The sequence below is a fragment of the Pseudonaja textilis genome, chromosome 12 (genome assembly GCF_049901715.1).
Source record: "Pseudonaja textilis isolate UNSWEBS1 chromosome 12, rPseTex1.2, whole genome shotgun sequence".
In the NCBI taxonomy this organism is placed as follows: domain Eukaryota; kingdom Metazoa; phylum Chordata; class Lepidosauria; order Squamata; family Elapidae; genus Pseudonaja; species Pseudonaja textilis.
The window spans coordinates 805,455-832,357 of record NC_142001.1 but is presented as its reverse complement, the minus strand read 5'-3'; the positions used below and the strand labels follow the sequence as shown (position 1 = coordinate 832,357).

The 26,903-nt window shown below is 36.7% G+C and overlaps 1 protein-coding gene across 4 annotated transcripts in view; it reads left to right on the top strand.

Moving 5' to 3' along the window:
- Positions 1-26,903, top strand: part of DCX (doublecortin) — a 195,250-nt gene that overhangs the window by 109,611 nt on the left and 58,736 nt on the right. For all 4 annotated transcript variants that reach the window (XM_087940843.1, XM_087940842.1, XM_026703182.2 and 1 more), the window contains exon 3: positions 7,434-7,774. In XM_087940843.1, the coding sequence (XP_087796969.1) occupies positions 7,434-7,774 (341 nt within the window). The remainder of the gene's footprint in view (positions 1-7,433; positions 7,775-26,903) is intronic.

Genomic DNA, 26,903 nt, shown 5'->3' with positions numbered 1-26,903 from the left:
ATCCTAATTGCTGTTCTCAACATCTTTTTTATAACATGGTGACCAAAACTGGAAGTAGTATTCCAAGTGTGGCTGTTCTAAGGATGTATAAATCAGTACTAATACTTCACTAATATTTGCATCTCAGGGTTGAAATTAGAGGCCCTTGGTGCTCTCTGAGCTTGGTTGTTTTCTTGCTGACTAGCACTGATGACCTTACCTACTTTGGGTAATGAAACATCTGTAAGAAAACAACCAAGCTCAGAGAGCACCAAGGATCCCTCAAGTGAGGACAGGTAAGAATATTTTGGCATGATGGCAAGGCAACAGCAGAAGAGGGAGAGGATAAAATTAATTTTGCCAACACTAAATTAGCACTAGCTTTTTTCAGTGTTTAGTTGTCTACTGTTTAATTCTAGTAGTAAGGGACACTATCTGTTTCACTTTTCTGAAACAGACAGAAATAAAATTTGGGTTCTAGCAAGACTAATCTTTAAACAGAAAAATAGCAAACCATTATGTCCAAAGAAATCTATGGTCTAAAAAATGGAATGTGAGGAAGCCAAACACCAGGTATGGTTTTGGAATTAGGAGACATGGAAGGGAAGATGTTCCAGATATTTCTCCCAGAATTCCAAATCATACTAGACAGAAATCCTGGAAGTCATGCTCGAGCAGGGGGTTGAACTAGAAGATTTCCGAGGTCCCTTCCAACTCTATTATTCTATGTTCTATTTGGAAAGATACCAAGGTTGGCACAATAGCTCTAGGAGAAGGGTGTCCAACCTTAGCAACTTTAAGACTTGTGAACCAACTTCCAGAATTTCCCAGCCAGCATGGGGAATTTTGGGAGTTGAAGTCTACAAGTCTACAAGTTGCTAAGGTTAGACTCCTGTTCTAGAATATTCGTTTGGGATCCTCTGTAGAAGTTTCTTTGCTATTTATGCCTGCTTCTATGAAATTTGTTCTCCAAGAAGCCCAGTTATCTCCAACTGTTGTGCCCTAGCATAAAACAAAAGGTTTTTTCTCTTAGTTTTATCAACCTTGCACTGAGTTTCAGAACTATTTTTCCAAATAATATGAAATAGTATTAGTTCCCTTACTGTAACTTTGTCACTTGTATCCTTACGATTGACTGTTTCCTAGTATGATTTGATTGTTGATTGTACCCTATGACTATCATTAAGTGTTCTAGGTTATGATTCTTAATTCTTAACGAATGTATCTTTTCTTTATGTATACTGAGAGTATTTACACCAAGACAAATTCCTTGTGTGTCCAATCACACTTGGCCAATAAAGTATTCTATTCTATTCTATTCTATTCTATTCTATTCTATTCTATTCTATTCTATTCTATTCTATTCTTACTATATTTGGAAATCTTCACTAAAGTGGTTATATATATAAAAAATATTCCATCAAATTGAACTCAGCTCCTGCTATCCTCATGGACATGCATTTTTCAGCTGTATTTGTTCTTGGACTATACACAAATTCCTTATTGTACAGAAAATTGCATGCCTTAATTAGTGTAGAAGAAAAGTATAAAGCTTTAGTACAGGCTAATGCTAGATGTCACCACAGAAGCAGTGTGGTGGCCTAGAGGTGGAGCTCTCACACCAAAATCAGGGGGATGTGAGTTCGATCCTAGGTAGCAGCAGATATTTCTCTCTCTAGGTACAGAGAGAAAAAATCTGCTATGACCACTATGTAGGTATCTGGAAGGGCATCTGGTCAGTAAGTGCTCAACTCCATTCAGTCACTCCCAACTCCATCCTGATGCAAGGTCATTTTAAAAAAATGCTAGATGTTATCACAATGCCAATGATTTTCTCTGTGAAAGAGATATTAGATTTGGACTTCTGTTATTTTGTTATATTCTTCCTGTTCGGGGAGGAATACATAAAATCTGGAGATAATTTGAGAGGAGGAAAAGGTTGTAGTAAATAGCAGTAACTGTGAGAGGGACCTAGGTGTCCTAGTGGACAATCACTTAAATATGAGCCAGAAAATTGCTGCAGCTTCCATAAAAGTCAATGCAGTCCTAGGCTGCATCAACAGAGGGATAGCATCAAGATCATGAGAAGTGATACTACTGCTTTATACTGCACTTGTAAGACCACGCTTGGAATACTTAATTTTGGTCACCACTTTACAAACTGATGTTGAAACTCTAGAGAGAGTGCAGAAAAGAGCAACACAAATGATTAGGGGACTGAAGCTAAAGTGTATGATGAATGGTTGCAGGAAATGGGTATGTCTAATCTAACAAAAAGAAGGACAAGGGACGACATGTTAGCAGTCTTCCAATATTTAAGGGGCTACCATAGAGAAGAGGGGGTTGACTTATTCTCCAAAGCACTTGAGGACATGACAAGAATTAATAGATGGAAATTTATCAAAGAGAGAACCAACTTAGAATTAAGGAGAAATTTCTCACTGAGAACAATTAATCAGTGGAACTGCTTGCCTCCAGAAGTTGTAGGTGCTCCATCACTAGAGGTTCCTCAGAAGAGATTGGAGAGCAATTTGTCTGAAATGATGTTGAGTCTCCTGAGTTCTGAGTAAAAGACTTCCAAGATCCCTCCAACTCTGATTCTATAATTCTGTAACTTTCCATTGAGGAGTTGACATCCCTTTTCTTAATGTCTTTTGAGATTTTTCATCTCCCTTATTTTCACAACAGATGTTTGGCAAGTCAGGGGACCTCATATCACTGGAATATCATATCCTTGTCAAACAATGATGGTAAATATAAAGAAAGAAGGCACGGCCAACAACTTAACATGGTTTTTCTAGAATTTGGCTCTTCATTGCCCTGCATTCATTCCACTTTGAGTGTAACCACCCCCAGCCCTTAACAAGCTGGATGTAGCTGAAGCAGAGTGAATGTTCAGCCACATCAATCATTCACAGCTCCTGATATAGAGCAGAAACATGACACAGAAATTCACCATCTCCAAATGCCCTTTGGAGAAGGACTTCTCTGGGCAATGGATTAAATTGCCCAACAAAACATATCCCTGATTAAAATCTATCAGGCTCTTGCCACAACCTATCAGTTCTCCTTGACAATCTACTGAGTGTTCAGAGAGGCACAATTGTTGGGTAAAGAGTCATGCAAACCCTGAAGCTCGGTCATTGCTCAGTCAAAAATAGGAGGAAATCCTCAATTGCTTCCCTGTAGCTTGGGAAGATGCCAAAATCTGAATGTTTACTATATTCTAGAGTCTTGTCAATTGTTGTTGAGGTCACTTAGATGAAATTGCTAGCAAGTTTTAGACCTATCTTGAGCTCCTGGAGGAAAAGGTATAAATATAATACAGTATTTGCAGATGTCATTTCAGTCAAGGACATAGAGCAGATAAATGACCAATAAACCTTTTAATAATGTATGTTAATAGAATAACAGAGTTGGAAGGGACCTTAGAAGTCTTCTACTCTTACTCCCTGCCCAGGAAGGAAACCCTATACCATTTCAGATAAAATGTTGTCCAGTCTCTTTCTTAATGCCTCCAGCGATGCACCACCCATAATTTCTGAAGACAAGATGTTCCACTGGTTAATTGTTACCACTGTTAGGAAATTCCTCCTTAGTTCTAGGCTGCTTTTCTCCTTGGTTAATTTCCATCCATTGTTTGTTGTGTTGCCTTTTGGTGTTTTGGAAAATAGATTGACCCCCTCATGTTTGTAGGAGTCCCTCAAATATTGGAACATTTCTATCATATCACCCCCTAGTTCTTATTTTCATTAAACTAGACCCACCCAATTCCATCAATCATACAACAATATTGTAAGATACCCAGAATCATTGCACACAAGATGGGTGGCAAAGAATAGGATAGGATAGGATAGGATAGGATAGGATAGGATAGAATAGAATAGAATAGAATAGAATAGAATAGAATAGAATAGAATAGAATAGAAAGACATCAACAAGTATTTCCTATCTCCCTAAGGTCTGATAATAGAAATACATTTTTTAAAAAAGACCTTTTTTTCCTTCCACACAAATGGAGGCTGCTAAAATACAAGGAAAACTGGGACTGGATTTTTGAGTGAAAGGATGGATGAAATTGGTTCTCATTACGTCTTTGTAGCTTGAGAGAAGATTCTTGGTGTTTTAATCCTTAATGCATGTTCATTTAGCAGAACCAGTTGTTTGTGTGCAACAGTTAGGGAACTTCAGCAAGATTCCTGAAAGTCATCAAGATTCTAGTGAGAATCAAAGTAGAGCCCACAAGCAAAGAATCTGTCCTTCTGAAAGTGATTTGAATTCATTCCTCAAGAAAATTCTATAGCAGGGGTATCCAGTCCTAGCAACTTTAAGATCTGTGGGTTTCAATTCCCAGAATTCTCTAGTCAACCAAGGGAGTGGATCTTCAATATTGTTGGAGTCAACAATTTTACACAATTTCCTTATTCATGTATTCCAGGCTCACAGCCTTGCTGAGGCAGTATAAAATCTGTTCACATTATTGTTTTCAGCACAATGGTTGGGGGTCTCTAGAGCAGTGTTTCTCAACCTCAGCATCTTTAAGATATGAGGACTTCAATTCCCATTCTGGCTGGGGAATTCTGGGCATTGAAGTCCATGCAGCTTAAAAAACATGCTTGCTTTCATGCCTGAGGTAAGACTAGAACTCACTGTCTCCTTGTGATTTGCCCAAGTCACTTAGTTAACTTTCATGCTTAGGGTGGGATTTGAACTCACCATCTCCTGGTGATTTGTCTAAAGTCACCAGTCAACTTTTTTTTTCTTTTCCTTTCCTTTTTCTATTTTTCTTTTTCCTTTCCTTATTTCCTTTTTCATGCCTAAGGTAGGACTAGAACTCACCATCTCCTGGTTTATACACTAATGCCTTAACCACTAGACCAAACTGGCTGGGATGAATATTCCTTCTTGCTGTTCTATAAACTTCCCCTGCTAGCATACTTTCTACTTTCCCATAGACATAGATTTCAGGTACAAGCCACAATGATGTCATGCTCATCATGATACCCCAACATTCATTGGGGAATTTGCCCAACAATGTTATCCTTGTATGACCCTCATGACCCCTAATGTCTTTTTTCTTCTTCTAGGTAAGCAGGCACACGTTTAAATAAGCAGGTGGCTGTCCACCATTTTATTTTTCTAAGAATACAGAAGACATGAAATCAGTGTTTTCTTTTGCAAAAGACCCCTTCCTTGGTTTTTTTTAATTAAAAGGATGTATTAAAAGCAAAATCAGGGAACAAGATGAATATCAGATGAAATGCCATTAAGAGACAGAATTGCTGAAGATAGCAACTGTGGACTTTGAGATGTGGAGGTGCATATACTACAAAGGGCGACAAATGATAATACTTCCTGTACTATATGTAGAATTATTTCAGCATCAGAACTTTGATTGCCTCCTTTGTGTTGGCGGATTACAGATTATCATGCTTGTTTGGGGAGATGGGCATGGAAAGGCCCTGGCTGATCATTATTCTAAAATGGTTTCTCTTTCCCCTGTAATTAGTAGATATAAGGTTGGGTTGGTTAGATACATTGCAATGTCAAAAATTAATTACATCCATGACAGCAGTTGTGTTATTTGACAAGAGTCTTTCACTGCAGCTGCCTTCAGATCTTTTCTCTTTCAGTGGTTTCAGTATAATATAAACATGGCACTAGGTAAATGGTTATGTTCCAGGAAATTGTTCTTTGAGAGCAGCAAATTTAGCCTCAATTTTTTTTTCCACATTTAAGGTAAGATTTTTTCCCCTATATTAGGGGTCTCCAAACTTGGCAACTTTAAGACTTGTGGACTTTGAAGTTACAATGGCATGGAAAAAAGTGACTTATGCCTTTTTTCCCCATTTACAACCATTGTAGCATCCCCATGGTCATATGATCAAAATTCAGATACTTGGCAACTGACTCATGATTGTGGTGTCCCAGGGTCGTATGATCGACTTTTGTTATCTTCTGACAAGAAAGGTCAATGGGGAAGCCAGATTCATTTAACAACCATGTTACTAACTTAACAACTGAAGTGATTCACTTAAACAGCTGTGGCAAGAAATATCATAAAATGGAGCAAAACTCACTTAACAACTTTCTCACTTAGCAACAGAAATGTTGGGCTCAATTGTGGTTGTAAGTCAAGGACTAGCTGTATTGCAAAATCATTCCAAAGTGGGTTGTGAGAAGATAACTTCTTTTTTGAAGACCAGTACTATATACTGTCACCTAAAGAGACCATGAGAACAGGTTAAAAAAACTCAAGATGTTGCCTACATCCCTGCATTCCAAGCTCTGCCCCTTGTTTATCTGCACACAAAGTTGATTGCATGGTGATGGCTGCCATATTGACTTTTTCTAGTGGACACCTCTTGGGGACATTTAGTCAAGCCCAAAGTATAGAGAGGGAAGAGGGAATGGCCTTGAAGAAGGAGGAAGACCTGCTGCCAAGGCAACAGTTAAATAAGATGGGGTTGAACCCAGGTTAAAAAAATAATTTGAGAAAATGTCTCAGACAAACATCTCCATAGTCCACAAAAAGATAAATTTAGGGATATGGAAACACCTTCAGATTTGCAAAATTCTGTTTCTATGCTTATTACTATAAAGTAATCCTCACTTACATGGCATTGGGGTCTTAATCTGGTCTAATGTGTTGGACTGTCATAAAGTCTACAATTGCACCATTTTGCTGAGCTCTGAAGTACTTCAGTACTCCTCCACTATCTCTCTCAAAACTCTCCACTGCATTAGAAGGAACTGTTTGAACTATTTTTCCAGAGTCTACAAGGGAAGCAAAAACCCTTCCACTATTTCTCCAGGAGCAATGAGTGTACAGTTGCTTCTGGGAAATTATAGACATGGAAAATATTTTTTTTCATGATTTCCCTTAGGAATTAATGGAAGTATAGAAAAAACAGAGGAACTGCAGACCACTGGAGGGAATGTTGCATCATGAAAGACAGGGCAGTTAGCAGATGTTTCTTTCATCTTGGAATGAAGGAATGAAGGAATGAACGAACAAACAAAACACAACAAATGAATGAATGAATTAATCAATCGATCAATCAAATCAATCAATGAACTGTAAAAATGAGATATTGGCTTTATCTTTGTGTTGTGCTGTACATATGTTTTGATGTATTGTTAGATGTCCAGAGTTACTGTGTTGAGCTAGGTGGCCATGTAAATCAAGTAAATAAACAAATAAACATAAATGCATTTTCATTAGGTGTATTCAAACAGGGGATGCTAACTCTTGGTGACCAAATAGACTCAGATAGAGAAGATGATAGAGATGGATGGATGGATAACAGAAAAGATGGTCTTTCAGAAGTCACCTGCATTCCACATTTGACTTCTCTCTTTAGAAATGTCCAAACCTCTATAACTATCTTTCCTGCTGAAAAGAGTTTGCTTATGCTCTTGATAAATATCCCTATATTTTCTGTTCTTCACAGGAGAAAGCTATGTGTGTTCATCAGACAACTTCTTTAAGAAAGTGGAGTATACCAAGAATGTCAATCCAAACTGGTCAGTTAATGTGAAAACCTCTGCCAACATGAAAGCTCCTCAGTCCCTGGCCAGTAGCAACAGTGCCCAAGCAAAGGAGAACAAGGATTTTGTGCGTCCCAAATTGGTGACCATTATCCGGAGTGGAGTGAAGCCAAGGAAGGCGGTGCGTGTGCTCCTGAATAAGAAAACAGCCCATTCTTTTGAGCAAGTGCTTACTGACATTACCGAAGCCATAAAGCTGGAGACAGGTGTCGTTAAAAAGCTGTATACCCTGGATGGGAAGCAGGTAAGGCCTTTAAATCTTCAGCTCAGCTATGCTCAGCAGTGGGACAAACAAGGACATAGCAACCTCTTGATAAACTGGTTCCAGTTATGGTCAAGCCATATCTTTATGTGGAAGAGAAATGCTTCAGCATGGCAGTTCATAGGCTGAAATTTAGAATCCACCTAATCTTAATCTGGAGTCTAGAATCCAGAAATTGGACTTCTTAAATTTATATGTCCCTTTCAGGGGATACTTTTTCTTCTTTTGTGACTCTTAACAAAACTTGATTTCTTACTCTGACTGATAGAGGTCTTGTATTGGTCTGCTGATTTGGATCATCTGAAATTCCTATAATTCAGATTAGCTTCTCTTTAGTGGTATATGAGATTACATTTAGATTAATGTGATCTGTTGTGGTTATGTGAAGCTGGACATCATGTTAGTGAATCATGGCTTATGATTGAACACGATTCTGTGGCTTATTCTAAAACCATAAAATCATCCTGAACGTCCTCCTGCATTATAAATGCAGTGGGAAATAAGTAACGTTTGTGCATTGATTCAAAATATTCATTTAAATGTAAAGAAGAAGGGAAAGAAATACAACTCCATATATATAGTCATTTCAATATTTTTAGGTACTTCAAAAGCTTAAATCTATCTTAAGAAAAAAAGAGCACTGAAACAATATTATGAATAAATAAAAAGAGAGAGAGGAAAAGGCAGCTTGTAAATATGTAATTATAACAGAGGTGGTATTCAGCAGGTTCTGACCAGTTCTGGAGAACCGGTATTAGTGGAAATTTTGAGTAGTTCAGAAAACTGGCAAATACCACCTCTGACTGGCCCCGCCCCCATCTATTCTCTGCCTCCTGAGTCCCAGATGATTGGCTGAGTCTTTTTTTGTTGCCCTGCATAGGAGAACAGAGCTAGAAAGCAGGTTAGTGGGGTGGGGTGGGAATGTGGATTTTGCAGTAACCTTCCCCCAGGTGTTGGGAGGGAATGGAGATTTTACAATGTCCTTTCCCTGCCACGCCCACCAAGCCACACTCACAGAACTGGTAGTAAAAAAATCCCACCACTAAATTATAACCTAAATAATTCAAGAATGTTGAGACAAATTGCTTGAAAATCCTCTTTCCTATCTCTCTACTGAAACCCTGCCCAGTCACCCAAGGAATGATGCCTTCAATCTAATCAAACATTGGGGTGGGTGGGTGGGGGTAATTCATTAAATAATTCAAAAGGCAAGCTATTCCTTATTCAAAGCCAGGTACTCCCAAATTTGAAACTAATCCTTTCCATCTTATTGCTTTCTCCTGCCCTTTTACAATCAGTAGATCTTTTACCCTTGTTTTTTCTGATGTTCCTTTTTGGACACAAGAAGCACGATGACTAAGTGAACCTCCAATGAAACTCAAAATTAACCTGCTAAAATGGCCACCATCTACTCCCCAACTTGTCATGCCAGTGGCAGCAGTCACTGCTGTTTGCATCACAAAGAGAAGAGTAGCTAATGTTCTGAGAAGAACAGGTGCGAAATGGCTGGGGTTCTAATTACTAGGAATTAGATGGCTCAAAAGATGGCTCCACGCAAGTGTTTTGTTCTTGTTTTTAGAGGGTGGTCTCTCAGAAGTTACAGCTTCTGAGCTTGTCAACTGGAAAGCTGGCAGCCTGGGTTTGAGACCTGAGCATTGCACAATGGGGGTGAGCTCCCGTCTCTTGTTTCAGCTCCTGCCACCTAGCAGTTCAAAAGCAAGCAAATGCAAGTAGATTAATAAGTACCACTTTAGTGGGAATGTAACAGTGTTCTGCGTGCCTCGGCATATAGTCATGCTGGTCACATAATCACAGAAGTGTCTTCAGACAACACTGGTACTCTTGGCTAAGAAACCAAGATGAGCAGCACTGGCTAGAGGCTAAAAAGACTGGACAGGGAAGTCCTTTATCTTTTTTATTCCTTTGAATGGAAGCCATAAGTGTACTATGTCAGGGGTCCCCAACCCTGGATCCATGGACAGGCACTGGTCTGCAGCATGCCAAAAACCGGTCTGCGCAAACAAATGAAGCTCCATCCATGAGATGCAGGCAGCACACAAAACCACACCCTGTCTGGTCTGTGGAAAAACCTCTCTCCACAGAACCAGTTAGGGGCTGCTGTACTAGGTGATCCATGTCTGTTAATGCTTTTGAGCACCCAATATTTGGGAAATACCTTTAGGGAAAATATGATGAATAGCAATAGATAATTACAATTATACTATTATTGAGCACCTTAATTTAAACCCAAGAAAGCTGATTGATTCAGAATAGGCAGGCTTTTGCAATAAGAAGGGAATTAAATTATAGAATCTCAGAAACAATGGAAGTCTTTCTTCATGAGTATTCAAAGTGACTTCCTTCCCGGTGGCTTTGATCTTCTTTCTAAGTTGAGTCTTGGTTTAGTGGGGAAAATTACTCACTTGATGCCACAGAAATTTCATTTTTGTTCTGCAATATTATGGGCACATCCACATACACACCCAGAGTCAGAGAATTCTGTCATATTTACTCTAATGCAGAGCTAAGGAAAATACAAATTTTCCAATTTTGTTGGACTGCAGTTCCCATTACCTGTTACTATTTATCTGCTAACTGATGAGAGTTCATTCAATGTTATTTGGGAAATGATGTGGTCCCTTCCTTTGGAATTGGAATTCTTTTCAACAATGGGCTAGCATGAGCCATATAATTATGCACTTGTTTGCTTTAAGATTTATAACCTAGCCTTTGGTTGACCAAATTAAAGGTCCATGCATTCGCATGAATATATTCACACTGCCTGAGATTCCTTGTCTTTGAACAAAGAGATGGATCAAAACATGCTTCTCTTTATGATGGAGGGTTTATTGACATTTGGAATTGGGGAAGGAAGGAAGGAAGGAAGTGTTAGGAATGTAAGTCACCTAACAGGTATTTGGGTTGGACAATATATAAACCAGGATAAACGTTTTAAAACTGTCTCTTTAAGAAAATGCAAAAACTGTAATTGGGTGTGGTTTCTCAAATAGCCATAAGATGGAGCCAGAAACCTGGGTTGTTTAGTCTGAGTCTCAGAAGAGAGTGAATCTCTGTTTCCTTCTGTTGGAAAGTATTGCCGTTCCTCCATTTTTCCTAATTGAATGATATTTTGGATTTGATGTAAGTCTGATGCCGAACTGTTTTTGACACTGGACTTTGATATTTGGATTATCCCTGGATTGAAAAACTGACTGATTTACCTGTGAATGACTTTGGATTGCTTGTTTGGACTTTGCTTAAACCTTTCTGGAAGTAAAAACCTGCATTTACTGTACAGTGTATCTGTGTGCTGTGTGTGTGTATTATTCAAATACTACTCTCAAATACGTCTCCCTGTATGTGCTCATTCTCCTAACGGGGAATTACCTCAACACTGGTTATGGGCCCAGGCCATACCAGGCTCAGATAACTGAGAGTTAGTGTGAATACACAGTACTGTATACAGACAGCTGTTTACTGTTTAATTGTGGGTTACTATACTGGTAAAGATGGCACAAGACACTTCAACCAGTCTATCACTGATAAGCCAGTTGGATGGAACAAACTATGTTTCCTGGTCTATGAAGTACAGTCTACTTCTGCATAAAGAAGGGTTATGGAATGTAGTTCAAGACCCACCGGATGTAAATGCTTGGGATCCAAATAATGAGGATGATGCCAAGAAGCTTGCTGACTGTAACCAGAACAACAAATGAGCTCTTTGTATAATTGGACTAACACTGAGTGACCAGCAGCTAGTCCATATTCGTGGAGAAGAGTCTGCTGCTAAGTGTTGGGAGAATTTGAAGAGGATTTATGTTCATGACAGTGTAGGTGCACACATACATCTTACACGTAAACTGTTTAGAGCACGTCTTCTGAAAGGTGGAGATATGTTAGCTCATTTGAATTTCATGAAAAGAACTTTTCAAGAGCTACATGAAAAGGAACTGATATTTTCAGAGTTCCATTAAGTTTACAGCATTTTTTCCTCATTGGATGAAAGTTATAATGATTATGTATCTTCACTGGAGATACAGTTCAGAGATGAACTGACATTGACTGACATAACTGGAAGGTTGTTAGAAGAAGCAAGAGGACAGCTGGATAGGGACCAACTGAGGAAGGAACAACCACAAGAAGAGGATTTGTCTTCAACTACCTATACTGTTAGAAAATGTTTTTCTTGTGGGGCTAAGGGACATATAGCTAGATTCTGTAAGAAGGGAAAACAACAGAATACTAGTAAACACCAGAAGGTCAAAAAGAATGTTAGTTTAGCTATGTCTAGCAATTCAACTGTAAACCATGATTTGTGGGTTGTTGATAGTGGAGCATTGCAATGCATTACTAAAGATAGAAAAAGGTTTGTAAAGATGTCCACGAGTAAACATGTATCATTGGCAAATGGATGGAAAATTAAAGAATCAGGTGAAGGTACTGCATATTGTTCTTGTATAAACGAACATTTAACTATGTTATATGTACCTAAACTGAAATTTAATTTATTATCAGTAAGGGCTTTAGTTAATCTTGGTTATGTAGTAACCTTTAGGGGAGATAAATGTATAATAGAAAAAGAGGGTAAAAGTGTTACTGCTAATCTAGAGAATGATTTATATGTGATACATGATGATCAATTGAAGATGGCTAACTCAGTTTATAACAATGTTAAGCCACATGATGAATGTATACATTTATTGCATAGACGTCTAGGGCGCATTAATTTCAAAATGCTCAAACAAACTGTTGAATTGTCAGAAGGAGTAAAATTGAAACCCTGTAGTAAGTATTTAAACTGTAATGCTTGTAGTCAAGAAAAGAGTAAGGTTACTTAAGACCAGAGAATCTTTAGAAGTTGTTTTTGCTGACATAATTGGTCCTAAGAAACCAAGTTTAGGAGGTGCCTGTTATATTTTGAGTATTATGGATCATTACTCACGATACGGTTTCTGCTATCTTATGAAAAACAAAACAGAAACATTTCAACATTTCTTTAACTGGCTAAGGTTTGCTGAGAGAAAAATGAAAAATAAAGTAATTACATTAGTTACTGATAATGGGACTGAGTTTGTTAACAAAAGATTCCAAACAATGCTGAAATTGGCTGGTGTTGAGCATAAATGTTCTGCACCTTACAGACCACAACATAACTCATTTGTAGAATGAAGAGGGCAAACATTACAAGCCATGGCTCGCACTGTGTTATCTGACTCAGGTTTACCTGAAACACTGTGGGGTGAGGCCATAATGTCTAGTAACCATGTTTTAAACAATGTAGTTAATACAACAACTGGAGAATTGCCATTCACTCGTTGTCATGGCAGAAAACCAAATTTAAGTTACCTACACACATTTGGAGCTCCAGCATGGGTGCATATTCCCTCACAAGTAAGACTGAAAGGGCAACATAGAGCTAAGAAGTTATATTTTTGTAGGTTACGAGGCCAACCATAGATCATTTAGATTCTGGGATCAAGGCACAGCTCATGTTTATTGTAGTGCTAATGCAAAATTTCTTTAGCACGTTGGGTAGGATAAACTGGAACAGGAACAGGAATCCAGCAATGATATTATTATTGACACCCAAATAGTCCCCAAAGATAAAATCAGTAAACCCCAAATAGTCATTAAAGAGGAAGAATAAGAGGAAGTAGGAGAAAAGGCACAGGAGGAGGTAGAAGAACAGGAGCAGGTGGCACAGGAGAGTCCACCAATTAGCCTTGTGTTCAACCCGAGCAACATGACCACCTGATAGATATCAGGCTAGTGTTGTATGCCAAGTGAATACAGTTCCAAATAACTATAATGAACCAAAACTGTATCAGGATCAGGCTGCTTGGCAGGAAGCAATGGATAAGGAACTGGGATCATTAAAAAGACTGGAGATATACGAAAATGTTAAGTTACCACCAGGTAAACATGCCATAGGATATATAAACTAAATATATATATATATATATATGGATATATAATATATGGATATATAAACTAAAGACAGGTGTGGATGGGACTGTTGCCCATAAAGCCAGGTTAATAGCACAAGGATTTAATCAGACAGCAAATGACTATGATGAGGTGTTTGCACCTAGTCTGAAGGCTACTACATTAAAGGCAGCATTAGTGTGGGCAGCTAAGGAGAAATACATTATAAATCATTTGGATGTAGAGATAGCATATCTGCATGCACCGTTGCAACACACTATATATTTAAAAGAACCTTTAGGTCTTAAAAATGATAATACTGATAATAATGACTGCTGGAAATTGAAAAAGAGTCTTTATGGTTTAAAGCAATCAGGATATGAGTGGAACCAATGTATAGTTAAGGAATTAACTAAAATAGGTTTTGTAGCTGGTTTGGCTGATCCATGTTTTTTCAAAAGAGAAAGTAATGGTGTAATTTCATTATTGCTATTATTTACTGATGACATAGCATTAATCACCAAAATTGAACAAGAAGCTACTAAAATAATCTCACTGTTAGAAAAGAAATTTAAGATAAAATATTTAGGATAAATCAAACAATATCTTGGTTTAAAGATAGATAAAACTATGGGAGGATACAAGATCTCACAGGCAGATAAAATTAACCAATTACTAAAAAGTTTTAAAATGGAACTTTGTAAGCCAGCTAAAACACCAATGAGCCAGGAGTTTAGCCATAGTGATGTTCAAAGTCCTGTTTTTGATAAGAACATTTATCAGTCCTTTTTTTTTTTATATATAAATTTTTATTGTTTTTTTTTGACATGAAAAACACAACAACAAAACATAAAAGTATCAGCTCCCCCATATTTTTGTACACACAGTAAGTCAGTTGGTCCATCGGTTTTGTGCATTCACCTCATAGTCACAATTACAGTCACTTCACATAACACTCTTATCAATACAAATTTATAAATCCTAGTATCGCCATTAAAAAAAAAAAAAGAAAAATTTGACTAAACTTTTATTCGATCATGCCTTTGTGAGATAACTATATTTTAAGTACCCTATTCTAAAACAAATCTTATAATCATACCAATTCTATCCCAAATATGAAAAAAAACAAAACAAAGAAAACTATTATATAGATATAGTATCAAAAACCAATAAAAAGAAAGAGAAAATAAAGACATTATTATTCCTTATTATCTAACTTTTATATTTTAATATTTCATCATTCAACCATTGATAGAAAAGATCCCAAACTAAATAAAATTGTTTATCTTCTTGCTCTCTAATTTCAAAAGTCAATCTACTCATCTCAGCACATTCCAAAATTTTCTTTACAACTTCATCTTGCAATGGAATTTTTTCACTTTTCCAATTTTTTGCAAATACAATCCTAGCAGCAGTCAATACATTTATAATCAAATATTTCAACTCTTTACTATAAGTATCTGGTAGGATTCCCAATAGAAAAAACTCCGGTTTCAAGTCTATATGCTTCTTCGTCATTTTTTCCAGCCACATGTGGATTTTAGTCCAATATTTTCTAGCATCCTCACAAGTCCACCACATGTGGTAGTATGAACCAGGTTTCTGATGACACTTCCAGCATTTTTCGGATTTATTCTTGAACATTCTTGCTATCCTTGTCGGGGGAAAATGCCACCTGTAAAACATCTTATACAAGTTTTCTTTATAGGCTGTAGACATTGTCATTTTATAATTTTAGACCATAATTTCTGCCATTTCTCTAAATCAATCCCATATCCAAAATTCCTCCCCCACGCAATCATAGTTTCTTTAACTTGTTCTTCCTCAAGCTTAATTTGCAATAAATAACCATACAATTTTTTAATCACCTTTTCATCAGTACCCATCAAAATCTTATCCAAGTCAGTTTGCTTATCATAAAATCCCTCTGCTTTGGAATCCTCATAGTACTTTGAATGTATTTGCAAGTATGAAAACCAATTCATCTGTATACCTTGTTCTTCCAGTTTTTGCATCGATTTAAGTTCACCCTTTTCATCTAATAAATCCCCATAGTTAACTGTTTGTTCCTTTTTATAAATTATAGGATAAGAGAACGCTTCTATCGTCGATAACCAAACTGGAATTTTCAAATAACACTGTTTTTTTATCTTCTCCCAATTCAACCACAGAGACTCCCGTATATAATGTCTCCTAAAATACCCCTGTGTTTTCGTTCCCTTGTACCATAAAAAAGCATGCCAGCCCAACAACAAATCATGACCTTCTAATGTCAACAATCTAGTTTTCCTTAATGTTATCCATTCTTTAACCCACGTCAAGTTTGCAGCTTGGTAGTACAACTCCCAATTAGGCAGACCCAACCCTCCTCTAAATCTAACATCCTGTAAAAGCTTTAACTTTATTCTTGCTTTCTTGCCTTGCCATATATACTTCAAAACAATTTTATTTAAATCCTCAAAATATTCTTTTCCAAGCCTAATTGGTATTGTTTGAAACAGAAATAAGACTCTGGGTAAAATGTTCATCTTGATTGTTGAAATCCTTCCTATTAATGACAATTGTAAGTTCTCCCATTTTTTCAAATCTTGGGCTATCTGTTGTTTAAGTTTAATATAATTATTCTCCTTCAATGTACTACATCTTGATGTCAAATATATCCCCAGATACTTAACCTTGTTTGTAACTTGAATTTTTAACAGTTCTGCCAACTCTTCCCTTTGTTTCAGCAACATATTCTTTGACAAAATCTTTGTTTTATCTCTATTTATTTTCAGACCAGCCACCTCCCCATAGACCTCTATCTTTTCCAACAGTTTCGAGGCTGTTTCTATAGGGTCTTCCAAGATAAAGACTAGGTCATCTGCAAAGGCTTGTAGTTTAAATTCTTCCTTTTTAATTTTCATTCCTTTTATAGTTTTATCTTCTCTGATATTTCTGTTCAACACTTCCAAAGTCAATACAAATATCAAGGGAGAAAGAGGGCAACCTTGTCTTGTGCCTTTTCTTATATTAATAGGATCTGTAAATTCTCCCTCCATCATTACCTTAGCTGTTTGTTCATTGTAAATTGCTTCTATTGCCTGAATAAATCTTCTAGCAAAGCCCATCTGTTCCATTAAAAGTAACATAAATCTCCAATTCACGTTATCAAAAATGCCTTTTGAGCATCTAAAAATATCAAAGCCATTTGCTTTTCAGGATGTGCCTCATAGTATTCCAAGGTGTCCAGAATTACTCTCATATTGTCTCTGATTTGTCGCTTTGGCAAAAACCCATTTTGGTCTGGGTGGATAAAGTTATTCAAGTACTTTTTAAGTCTTTCTGCTAATATTGAAGCAAAAATTTTATAATCTGCATTTAGTAAAGAAATCGGTCTATAATTCTTGATTTGCAGTAGGTCCGCCTCCTCTTTTGGAATAAGTGTAATGTAAGCCTCTGACCATGTTTTAGGTATCATCTTTTTTAACATAACTTCATTCATAACTTCTAACAGTAGAATACACAGTGATTCTTGAAAGGTTTTATAAAATTCTACAGGAAACCCGTCTGGACCTGGTGCCTTTCCATTATTTTGTTTCTTAAGTGCTTGACTTAACTCCATCATTGTTATATTGCTTTCTAGCATTTCTTCAATCTCTTTAGGTATCTTAGGTAGATTTGCATTCTGCAGGTATTGTTTAACTTTCTCCTCATCAATGTCTTCTTTCTTATACAAATGCTTATAAAAATCATAAATAATCTCTTTTTTTTTCTTTGCTGCCATAACAAATTTTACCTTGGTGTCTATTAACTGCGGTATTTTCCTCGACTCTTTCTCCTTTCTCAATTTGTATGCTAGCCATCTACCTGGCTTATTTGCATCCTCAAAATAATTCTGTTTGGCATTCCTAATTTTCTGTGCCAATTCTTCTTTCTCTATTAAGTCCATTTTATGTTTAGTTATATCCAGTTTCATTTTAACATCTTTTCTGTGTGGCATTTTCTGTAATTCTTTTTCAAGTCCCTTATATTCATCATCCAAGGCTTTAAGAGTTCGCCTTTTCCTATTATTCTTTTTCTTGTATAGTCTATTATCAAGCCTCTAACATAGGCCTTCATTGTGTCCCAAACATTCTGTGTTGAGGTGTCTTCTTTTCTATTCTCTTTAAAGAAGAAGGCCAATTCTTTCTCCATCCATTGTATAAATTCCTTATCCTTTAAAATAGAATTATTTAATGTCCATCTCGATCTTTTCCTTTGTCCCTTCCATTCAATTGTCAATGGGTTATGGTCAGCCCAAGTACTTGTTTCAATATTTACTTCTTGAATACTAGACATTAAATCTGTTGAGATCCAAATCATATCCAGTCTGGACCATGATAGATGCCTATTTGAATAGAACGTAAATTGTTTAGATTTATCATTTCTTTCTCTCCATATGTCTTTTAAAGTTAATTCATCTATCATTTTAAAAAAGGATTTAGGAAGAGTTTTCCTGTTATGCTTTACTGCTGTTGCAATATAGTCAAGTTTATTATCCACAATTCCATTAAAGTCTCCCATCATAATTACATTAGCATAGTCAAGTTCGGCAGTCTTAGTATGTAATTTTCTATAGAATTCTTCCTGTTTATCATTCGGTGCATAAATTGCAATCAAAAGTATCTTTCTATTATTGTCCATTATTTCTACCATTAATATTCTCCCATCATCATCTGTATAAATCATTTTTTGCTGGAATGGCCTCTTTAATATATAAAACCACCCCTCTTTTCTTAGATTGTGTCAAAGAGGTAAACAATTTCCCTAGTTTTGGTTGTAATAACAATTGTTCATGTTGCTTTTTAATATGAACTTCTTGTAAACAAATTATGTCAAACTTTAATTTCATTAATTTATGGAAAGTCTTCCTTCTCTTAGCAGCTGAATTCAGTCCATTTATATTCATTGTAATCAACTTTTTCTCTTCCATAATTATATTTTATATTTAGATTTAACCACTCTCGTGGGTCTTGCCTCACGTTGATCTTTAGTATCCACTTGTCCACCTACTTCTTTTCCAACCTCCATTTGTTCCTCTTGGGATTCAATTGATGGGACCTCCTTTCCTGCTCCTCCTTCTCTCCCTCCAAAAACCTCTGCACAAAACAGTTCTGCTTTCTCGATTGAATCAATTCTATGTCTCTGTTCCTGCCACGTAAACATCAACCCTTCTGGAATCAACCACCTGTAAGACACCTCTTTTTCCAATAACCTTTTAGTCAGGAATCGATATTCTCTTCTCATCTCTCTCACTCTTCTAGGTATTTGTTTTAAAACCAAAATTTCTTTACCTTTGTATTTCAATGGTTTCTCTCTTGCTGCTTGCAATATTTGTGTCTTCAAAGATTTTTTAATAAATCTAATATGAACTTCTCTGGGTAAGTTATTTCTCATCGCATATCTTGTAAAAACTCGATATATCTCATCTATTCCATCCATCATCTTCTCTTCTGTTATCTCGAGCGCCTCCGCCAGAATTCCTACCATTATCACAGCCAGATCTTGTCCTTTTTCTTCTTCTATATTTTGAAATCTGAGATAAAATTCTGATCTATCCAACTCCCACTTCAACATCTCGCTTTTTTCTTGTTCAATCACTGTTAATCTATTATCAATATTTCCAATTTTCTCCTCTCTTTGTTTGCCTCCCTCTTCAACGTTTTGAAGTCTCTCCTCATATTTTTCCATCATCTGTTCCATCCTACCTGTTCTTTGTTCAATAGTATCCATTTTTATCTTAAGATCTTGAATTCCTTGCATAATCATCTGGAAGGATACTCTTTCTTGTTCTTTTTCTTTTTCTTTATCTTGCTTTAACAATGTCTGAATTGAACGCTGTCCAGATGGTGGGGAGGCAGAAGCAGACATAGAGGCACCCGAAGATGTAAATTTCTTACTCATTTTAAGTGATTCCAACTCTTCAAGTTTTTTCAAATTTTAATCCACACACACAAAAAAAGAGAGAAAAATATGAAATTATAATCCAAGGTAAAAAGGCCAACAATAAAAAAGCCAATAGTGAGAGAGAAAAAAGAAGAAAGGAAGAAAAAATTCTTCAAATTCTTCCTGACCTTAATCCAATAAAAAGAGAAGAAAAAAAAATCCATATAAAAAAGTAACAGTAAAAATAAAAAACCCAATAATAATAGTAAACAAGACAAAGGGAGGAGATGGGAGGAGCTTGCGCCGTGGCGATACGGTCTGCAATCGAGCTCCTCGATTGCAGCCGATATCTCCGCCACCGGCCGGTCCAACGGACCTACGCTGTCCCGTAGGGACAGCCATCGTGAAGAGCATACCCTGAGGACTCCGGGGATACCGCAAAATCCCTGGAGAGCCCGGGTGAAGCTCTTCTTGCCAGCGGCGGAGAGGCAGCCCCCATGCTGCTGAAGCCGGGGCGGCTCCAGACGGAAAGAGTTTAAGAAAGAGTTTGTCGGTTGGGTGAGAACTTTTTTCTTTATTTAATTTTTTGAGTTTTGAAAGTTTACTCTATTTATCTGAAGAAATCTGTGTGAGTTTTGTTTTTTTTTTGGCAAAATTGACTTAGCGGCGTTTTTTTTAGGGAAACGTCAAAGAGAGAATCCATTTTTTTTTCTTTGCTTCCGGACTTTATTGTTATTTATTGGATAACTGGACTGTTTCTTTTTTCTTTTATATATTCATATGTTTTATTCTTCTTCTGGACTTTTTATTTTTTTTTTCTGGGATAGAGGCTTCTCTTGATTTTGTTTGAATTTTGTGTTTCTGTTTTGTGTATTGTAAGCCGGCTTTCCCTTAAGAGAGGAGGGGGAAAGTGAGAACTATGATACTTTGTAACACTGCCACCTAGAGGCTCGGAAATATTTTAAAAACAGACTCTTCTTCTCAAGGACATCCCTGATAAGATAGAGGAAAGCACTTTGTGGAATATTATTACAGGTGTCTTTCTGGATATACATGGCTCAGCTTTGAAACTTGTGGGAAAGAGAAGGGAGTTATAATTAGAGCCTTGGATAATTAAATAGAGTGCAGTGTTGTTGTTGTTCTTTTTTGAGTTCTGCCAACCCCCTCACTAACATTAAGGTCCTTACTTTTAAGCTTGATTTATTTGCAAAGGGAAGCCTCTGAATTTCTTTTTTTCTATTTTTATTTTATTTTGATCTATCGGATTTTATTTTTTTTCTTGCCCATTTGGATCTTGTTTTTTCTTTTTTCCTTTTTTTTTAATGTACATCAGCGGACTATTTCTTTTTCCTCTTCTAAATTGAGGTTTCTTTTTTTTTTCCGGCTGGACTAAGGTGTGGAATTTGAAGAAACTTATTTTTCTTGGTTTTTGTTTTGTTTTTTGTCTTTTCTTTTTTTCTTCTTCCCTTCTTCTTTTTTGGCTTTGTCTTGTTTACTATCAGTCCTTGATTGGTAGTTTATCTTATCTCAGTAATTGGTCAAGGCCAGATATTGCATACTGTGTTAATCAATTAGTGAGATTTAACACTGAGTCAACTGAAAGGCACTGGCAACCTGCTAAACGTGTGTTAAGATATCTGAAATGAACAGTGCATTATGCATTGTATTTGGAGCCTAAAGATGAACTGAATTAAACTGCATATGCTGATGCAAGTTTTGCTACGGACATAAATACATGAAAATCTACATCGGGTACTGTAATATTATTGGGAAAGGCATTGATTGGATGGAGGTCTATTAGACAGAAACATCTAAGTTTGTCAATAATGTAGGCTGAATTCTCATGTTTGTCTTTACTATGTACAGATTTAGTTTCATATAAGCAATTATTAATTGATATGGGAATTGATGTAACAGATTCTTTTGTTATTTACGAAGACAACCAATCAGCAATACAGATGGCTTCAAATATTGCTGTTAAAACAAGAACGAAACACACAGATTTAAGATATTTAAATGTGAGACAATGTGTGCAAAGTAAGATGATAAAACTGGAATACTGTATGTCAGAAAACAATATAGCAGATCATTTTACAAAGGCCCAAGGCTCTATAAAGCGTAAGGCTTGCTGTGAGGCTTATGGACTTGGAATGTAAGGTTATATATATTGTTTTACCCAAAAGGGGAGAATGTTAAGAATATAAGTCACCTAACGGGTATTTGGGTTGGACAATATATAAACCAGGATAAACATTTTAAAACTCTCTTTAAGAAAATGCAAACACTGTAATTGGGTGTGGTTTCTCAAATGGCCATAAGACAGAGCCAGAAACCTGGGTTGTTTAGTCTGAGTCTCAGAAGAGAGTGAATCTCTGTTTCCTTCTGTTGGAAAGTATTGCTGTTCCTCCATTTTTCCTAATTGACTGATATTCTTGGATTTTATGTAAGTCTGATACTGAACTGTTTTTGACACTGGACTTTGATATTTGGATTATCCCTGGATTGAAAAACTGATTGATTTACCTGTGAATGACTTTGGATTGCTTGTTTGGACTTTGCTTAACATTTCTGGAAGTAAAAACCTACATTTACCGTACAGTGTATCTGTGTGCTGTGTGTGTATTATTCAAATACTACTCTCAAATTCGTCTCCCTGTATGCGCTCATTCTCCTTATGTGGAATTACCTCAACAGGAAGGAAGGAAGGAAGGAAGGAGAGGGATGGAGAAGGGAGGAGTAGGAAGGGAAGGGACATCTGGGTAAAACAGCTGAAGAAACCCCAATGAAAGGCAAACAGAAACATTTTTTGAGTACGGCATTTCCTGGATTATTTTTAAATATCTTTGGATCAATGGACAATGTAAAGGTGTTAATGCATCTGTGGGATAAGTGCAGGGGTGGGATTCAAATTTTTTAACAACCGGTTTTGTGGGCATGGCTTAGTTGGTGGGTGTGGCTTGGTGGTCACGTGACTGGGTGGATGTGGCTTGGTGATTATGTTATTGGCTGGGCTGGCCAACTCAATATCACTCACATTGAGGCACACATCTCCTTGCCTGGCCTCTCATGACTGTGGGGGTGCTGCAACAGTCATAAGTGTGAAAAATGGTCATAAGTCAGTTTTTTCAGTGCCATTGTAACTTTGAATGGTCATTCCACACAAGCAAAGCACCAGTAAAGGAGGGGGAAAAAACTCGAGAGAAGTTTCTGAGACAGGAAATCTAGTCCTGTCAAGAATGTAATAAGGGTTAACGGAGAGGCAGTTTCTGTAAGCAACACCAGAATGTTTCCTTTCTGCTTTCCTTACAGGATTAGGCCAGTAATTTCTTCTAACAACCGGTTCTCTGAACTGCTTAGAATGTTGACAACTGGTTCTAGCAAATAGGTGAGAACTAGTAGAATCCCACCGCTGGATTAGTGCAGGGATGATGGAGAAACAAAATGCCAAATAAAAATGAAGACTGCTCAAAGAGAACATTAAATACTGATTGTGGGTGTGAGGAAAGCTGAGGGAGGGAGAGAAACCTCAGAAAGTTTGAAATCCTGAGTTAAAACAGGACCTTGGTTCCATATGAATTAACTCTGTATCAAAATGGTATTTACTGCACTATTCTATGTCAATCGATATAAAAAGATTTCTAACCAGGGACAGAGGGAGAAAGAGAATAGATGGCTAGCACATTTCACATCTACTTCATTGAGAAGCAACCTGTTGCTTGAAATGTCAAACATACTCGCAGAAGAGTTTGGACATCAGAGCACTCATTTATAGCACGTGACAGTTCCTAAAATATACTGGCAAGGATCAGAAATTAAATGAGTCACAAGGGCTCTTTTAAATATCTGCACACAGGTCACAAAGAGTTGTGTGTGAGTGTTGGTGTTTTAAGCCAAGAATGTTGAAAAGGGTCAATATAACAAAGACACTTTGGTTGATGTGTTTTGACACAGAGATTATGTGACAGGCATTTTTGAGCTACATCAAATATTTATCAGGTAGATAAAATAAAGGTAGACATTTTATTAATATCACAAAGGTTAGGCATTTCGTCCCCCCTCCCCCAAAATAAGCACTGACACCTCAGCCCTGTTATAAGGCTATTTGTTTCCGTTTTGAGTTCAGAACAGAAGGAATCATAAGCAGCCTGTTTTCCTCTCCATGTAGAGGCAGAGATTTGACTAATAGGCCAGTCTCCATGGATACAAATGTTTGTAATGTGAGCCAACATGAATGCTTCTATGTGAACTGGAATCCTGATACATATATATTTTTTAAAGATCCATTTTTATACTTGTCCTTTCTTCTCTTAGTCTAGCTTTCTATGAGAAGAGGAAGACTTGGTTTCTAGGCTAGAGAAAAATTCAAAATCTATTATGTAAAGAGCCAGCTGAAAGCTCTCCAATTTTCAGTGAAGAAACCTGTTTTCTACCCAGTTGATAGAAAAATAGAAAGAAAATCAAGTAGTATGATTCAAATAGTAGAAGATGTACTGGTTTTCAATTTAAAATAGTTTAGTTGCTGTAATTCTTGAAGTTGCATAGGATTGACTTTTGCAATTTTATCCCAATATTGGATGATCCTCTGATCATCTAAGAAGAGTATTTATCATAAATAGAAAAAGAACAGTAGTGCAGCTTCAATCACATTGCATATCGGTCTTGTGTCAGAAGCACCAAGGCATTTCTAGGTTGAAAGGATTAGCCAGTGGCATCACTGTTGCCTGGGGGACACCCAGTTGAAAGCTCCTTTCATATCCCTGGCAGGAGCTGGAGCAAAGGATGGGAGCTCACTCTGCCTCACAGCAGCACTTGGATCTCAAACATGGACTTGCGAACCTCCAACCAAGCATCCTAACCATGTGAGTCACTGTGCTCTACACGAACTTCAACAATAAGTCAACATTTAAACAGAAGGACCACAGGCAAGCAAAAAAGCAGCAGGAGTAGGGAGCAATCTCCAACTTTCTGTTGGCTTCCCCAGTGACTTTGCTTCTGAGAAACTACCCAGAGAACATTGGAAATCGCAATCACATGATCACAGAGATGCCACAAAAGTCTCAACTTTGCAAATAAAACTGATCTGAATATCCTTCAAATTTCAATTCCACAGCTGTAATAGGTCCTGGATTTGTTTATGTATTTTTACGTTAGCAGATTTTAGGTACCTTAATTCAAAAATTGTTGCCATGTAATACACCATTTGGGCTAACATGAGGGTAAAAGCAGACAAATAAAATGGCAGTTTTAATGGCATTATAGATATTGTATCAATGAACTCTCCCTCACCCGTGCCAAAAGTCTATATTCTTTAAGCAGAAATATAAAATGAATTCTGCATGTGAATAAGGCAATGCAGGAAATAGGACATTAATCCTTGCTTCAGTTTCAATCAACTCAAGAAATAAGCAAGACTACATCTCCAGAAACTGCTAATAGAAAATTCCAAACCACTCTTATTTTAGAAGTTGCCTCTTCTTTGACTCAAATGTTATATCTCCCTGAAGCACAGCCATGGGCTTTAGCTCAGGCAGCTTCTCTGTGCTATAGATTCTGCTTCTCAGTCCTAAAAAAGCTAAGGAAAGATAATTTTCATATTTACTAATTCAAAAGCTAAGACTAAAAAATGCAAAGAGTGTAATTTAATCATTGTTTCTCCCTAAGCTGTCACAGATCATGTAGTAACAAAAATTACCTTGCTCCAATTCGAAACCAATGGAAAATATGCTTATATCTTATTGTTCTTCTCATTAGCTCTTATTCTATGAATTTGTTTGGTTTTATATATTTTTTAAAATCTGAATGGTTCCTAGGAATGGGAAGTGCAAAGCAGTTAAGCCACCTTTCCCTTTCCCTTAAAGTGGCTGGAGCTGATAAGCCAAAATAGGGAATAGAGCAAAGCTGAAAATGATACAATAATATTATGATTAGTAGTGAAATAATAAAGTCAAATAGTGAGCATAATGAAAGAATGAAAGAATATATTTTAATATAAACAGGTGTATTAATAGCAGAATCATATAGACTGGATGAATATATAGAATATTAATAGAATCATTCTGTATGTTTAAATAATATTGTGATTGGTATCAGAATTGAATATGGCAACAATGAATAATGAAATAATGATGAATTAAAGTATTAAAGCGGATGAGAGATGAAAGACAGAAATGTCTTTTAATATCATGGTGACATGAATAAAAGTTAGAATAGAGACAGAATTAAGATAATTAAGAGATAAGGGGAATAACAGTATGCACATTTTTACATAATAAGATAAATATAATAACAAGAGGGAGGTTTAGAAATTGAATGGCAGTAGTATCAGGTATGTTCAAACAATATGAAATAATGAAAGATTATAATCTATTATAAATGTGTATTATTATTAGAAGTATATAAGCTGGATAAATGTAATAATCATTATATTATTTTTATTTGTACCAAAATGTATGGCACCCAGGTGCCACACTGTTCATGCATTGACATGTATATGTAATATAAAATAAAAAAATCAAAAAAAGAATCAGCTGACATTAATCTACAGGTAGTCCATGACTTATAACATTCATTTAGTGACTGTTCAACGTTACAACAACACTGAACAAAATAACTTATGACTGTTTTTTACTTACCACCATTGCAGCATCCCAATGGTCATGTGATTGAAATGTGGATGCTTGGCAAACGGTTCCTATTTATGATGGTTGCAGTGTCCCGGGGTCATATGATCCCCTTTTTCAATCTTCTGACCAGGAAAGTCAATGGAAAAGCCAGATTCACTTAACAACCATGTTACTAATTTAACAACTGCAGTGATTAATTTAATGACTGTGGCAAGAAAGATCATAAAATGGGACAAAACTTACTTAACGTCCCATTTAGCAAAATAAATTTTGGGTTAAGTTATGATTGTAAGTCAAGGACTACCTATATATCAATGTTCCAGGTCAAACTTAATATTGGGGCATTGTGGAAAGTTAAAATGACTTCCAGTCTTAAAGAGAAACAATGATGCTTTTGTTATGTGATGATTGTACCAAGATGGTAGTTATGATATCTGTCAGGATCAGGATGATAGGTTATGATAACTGTAGAGGGGCCTGGATTTATCCCTGCCCTTGTAGAACTCAGCAGTCACAAACTAAAAGTGAGGAAGCATTTATCCTTTTCCTAGTGACAAGGAGCCATGGTGGCACAGTGGTTAGTGTTCCATATTCACAGGCTTGAAACCCTGCATTCCTATTGGTCCGTTTTAGCCATTACCTGATTGGACAGCCTG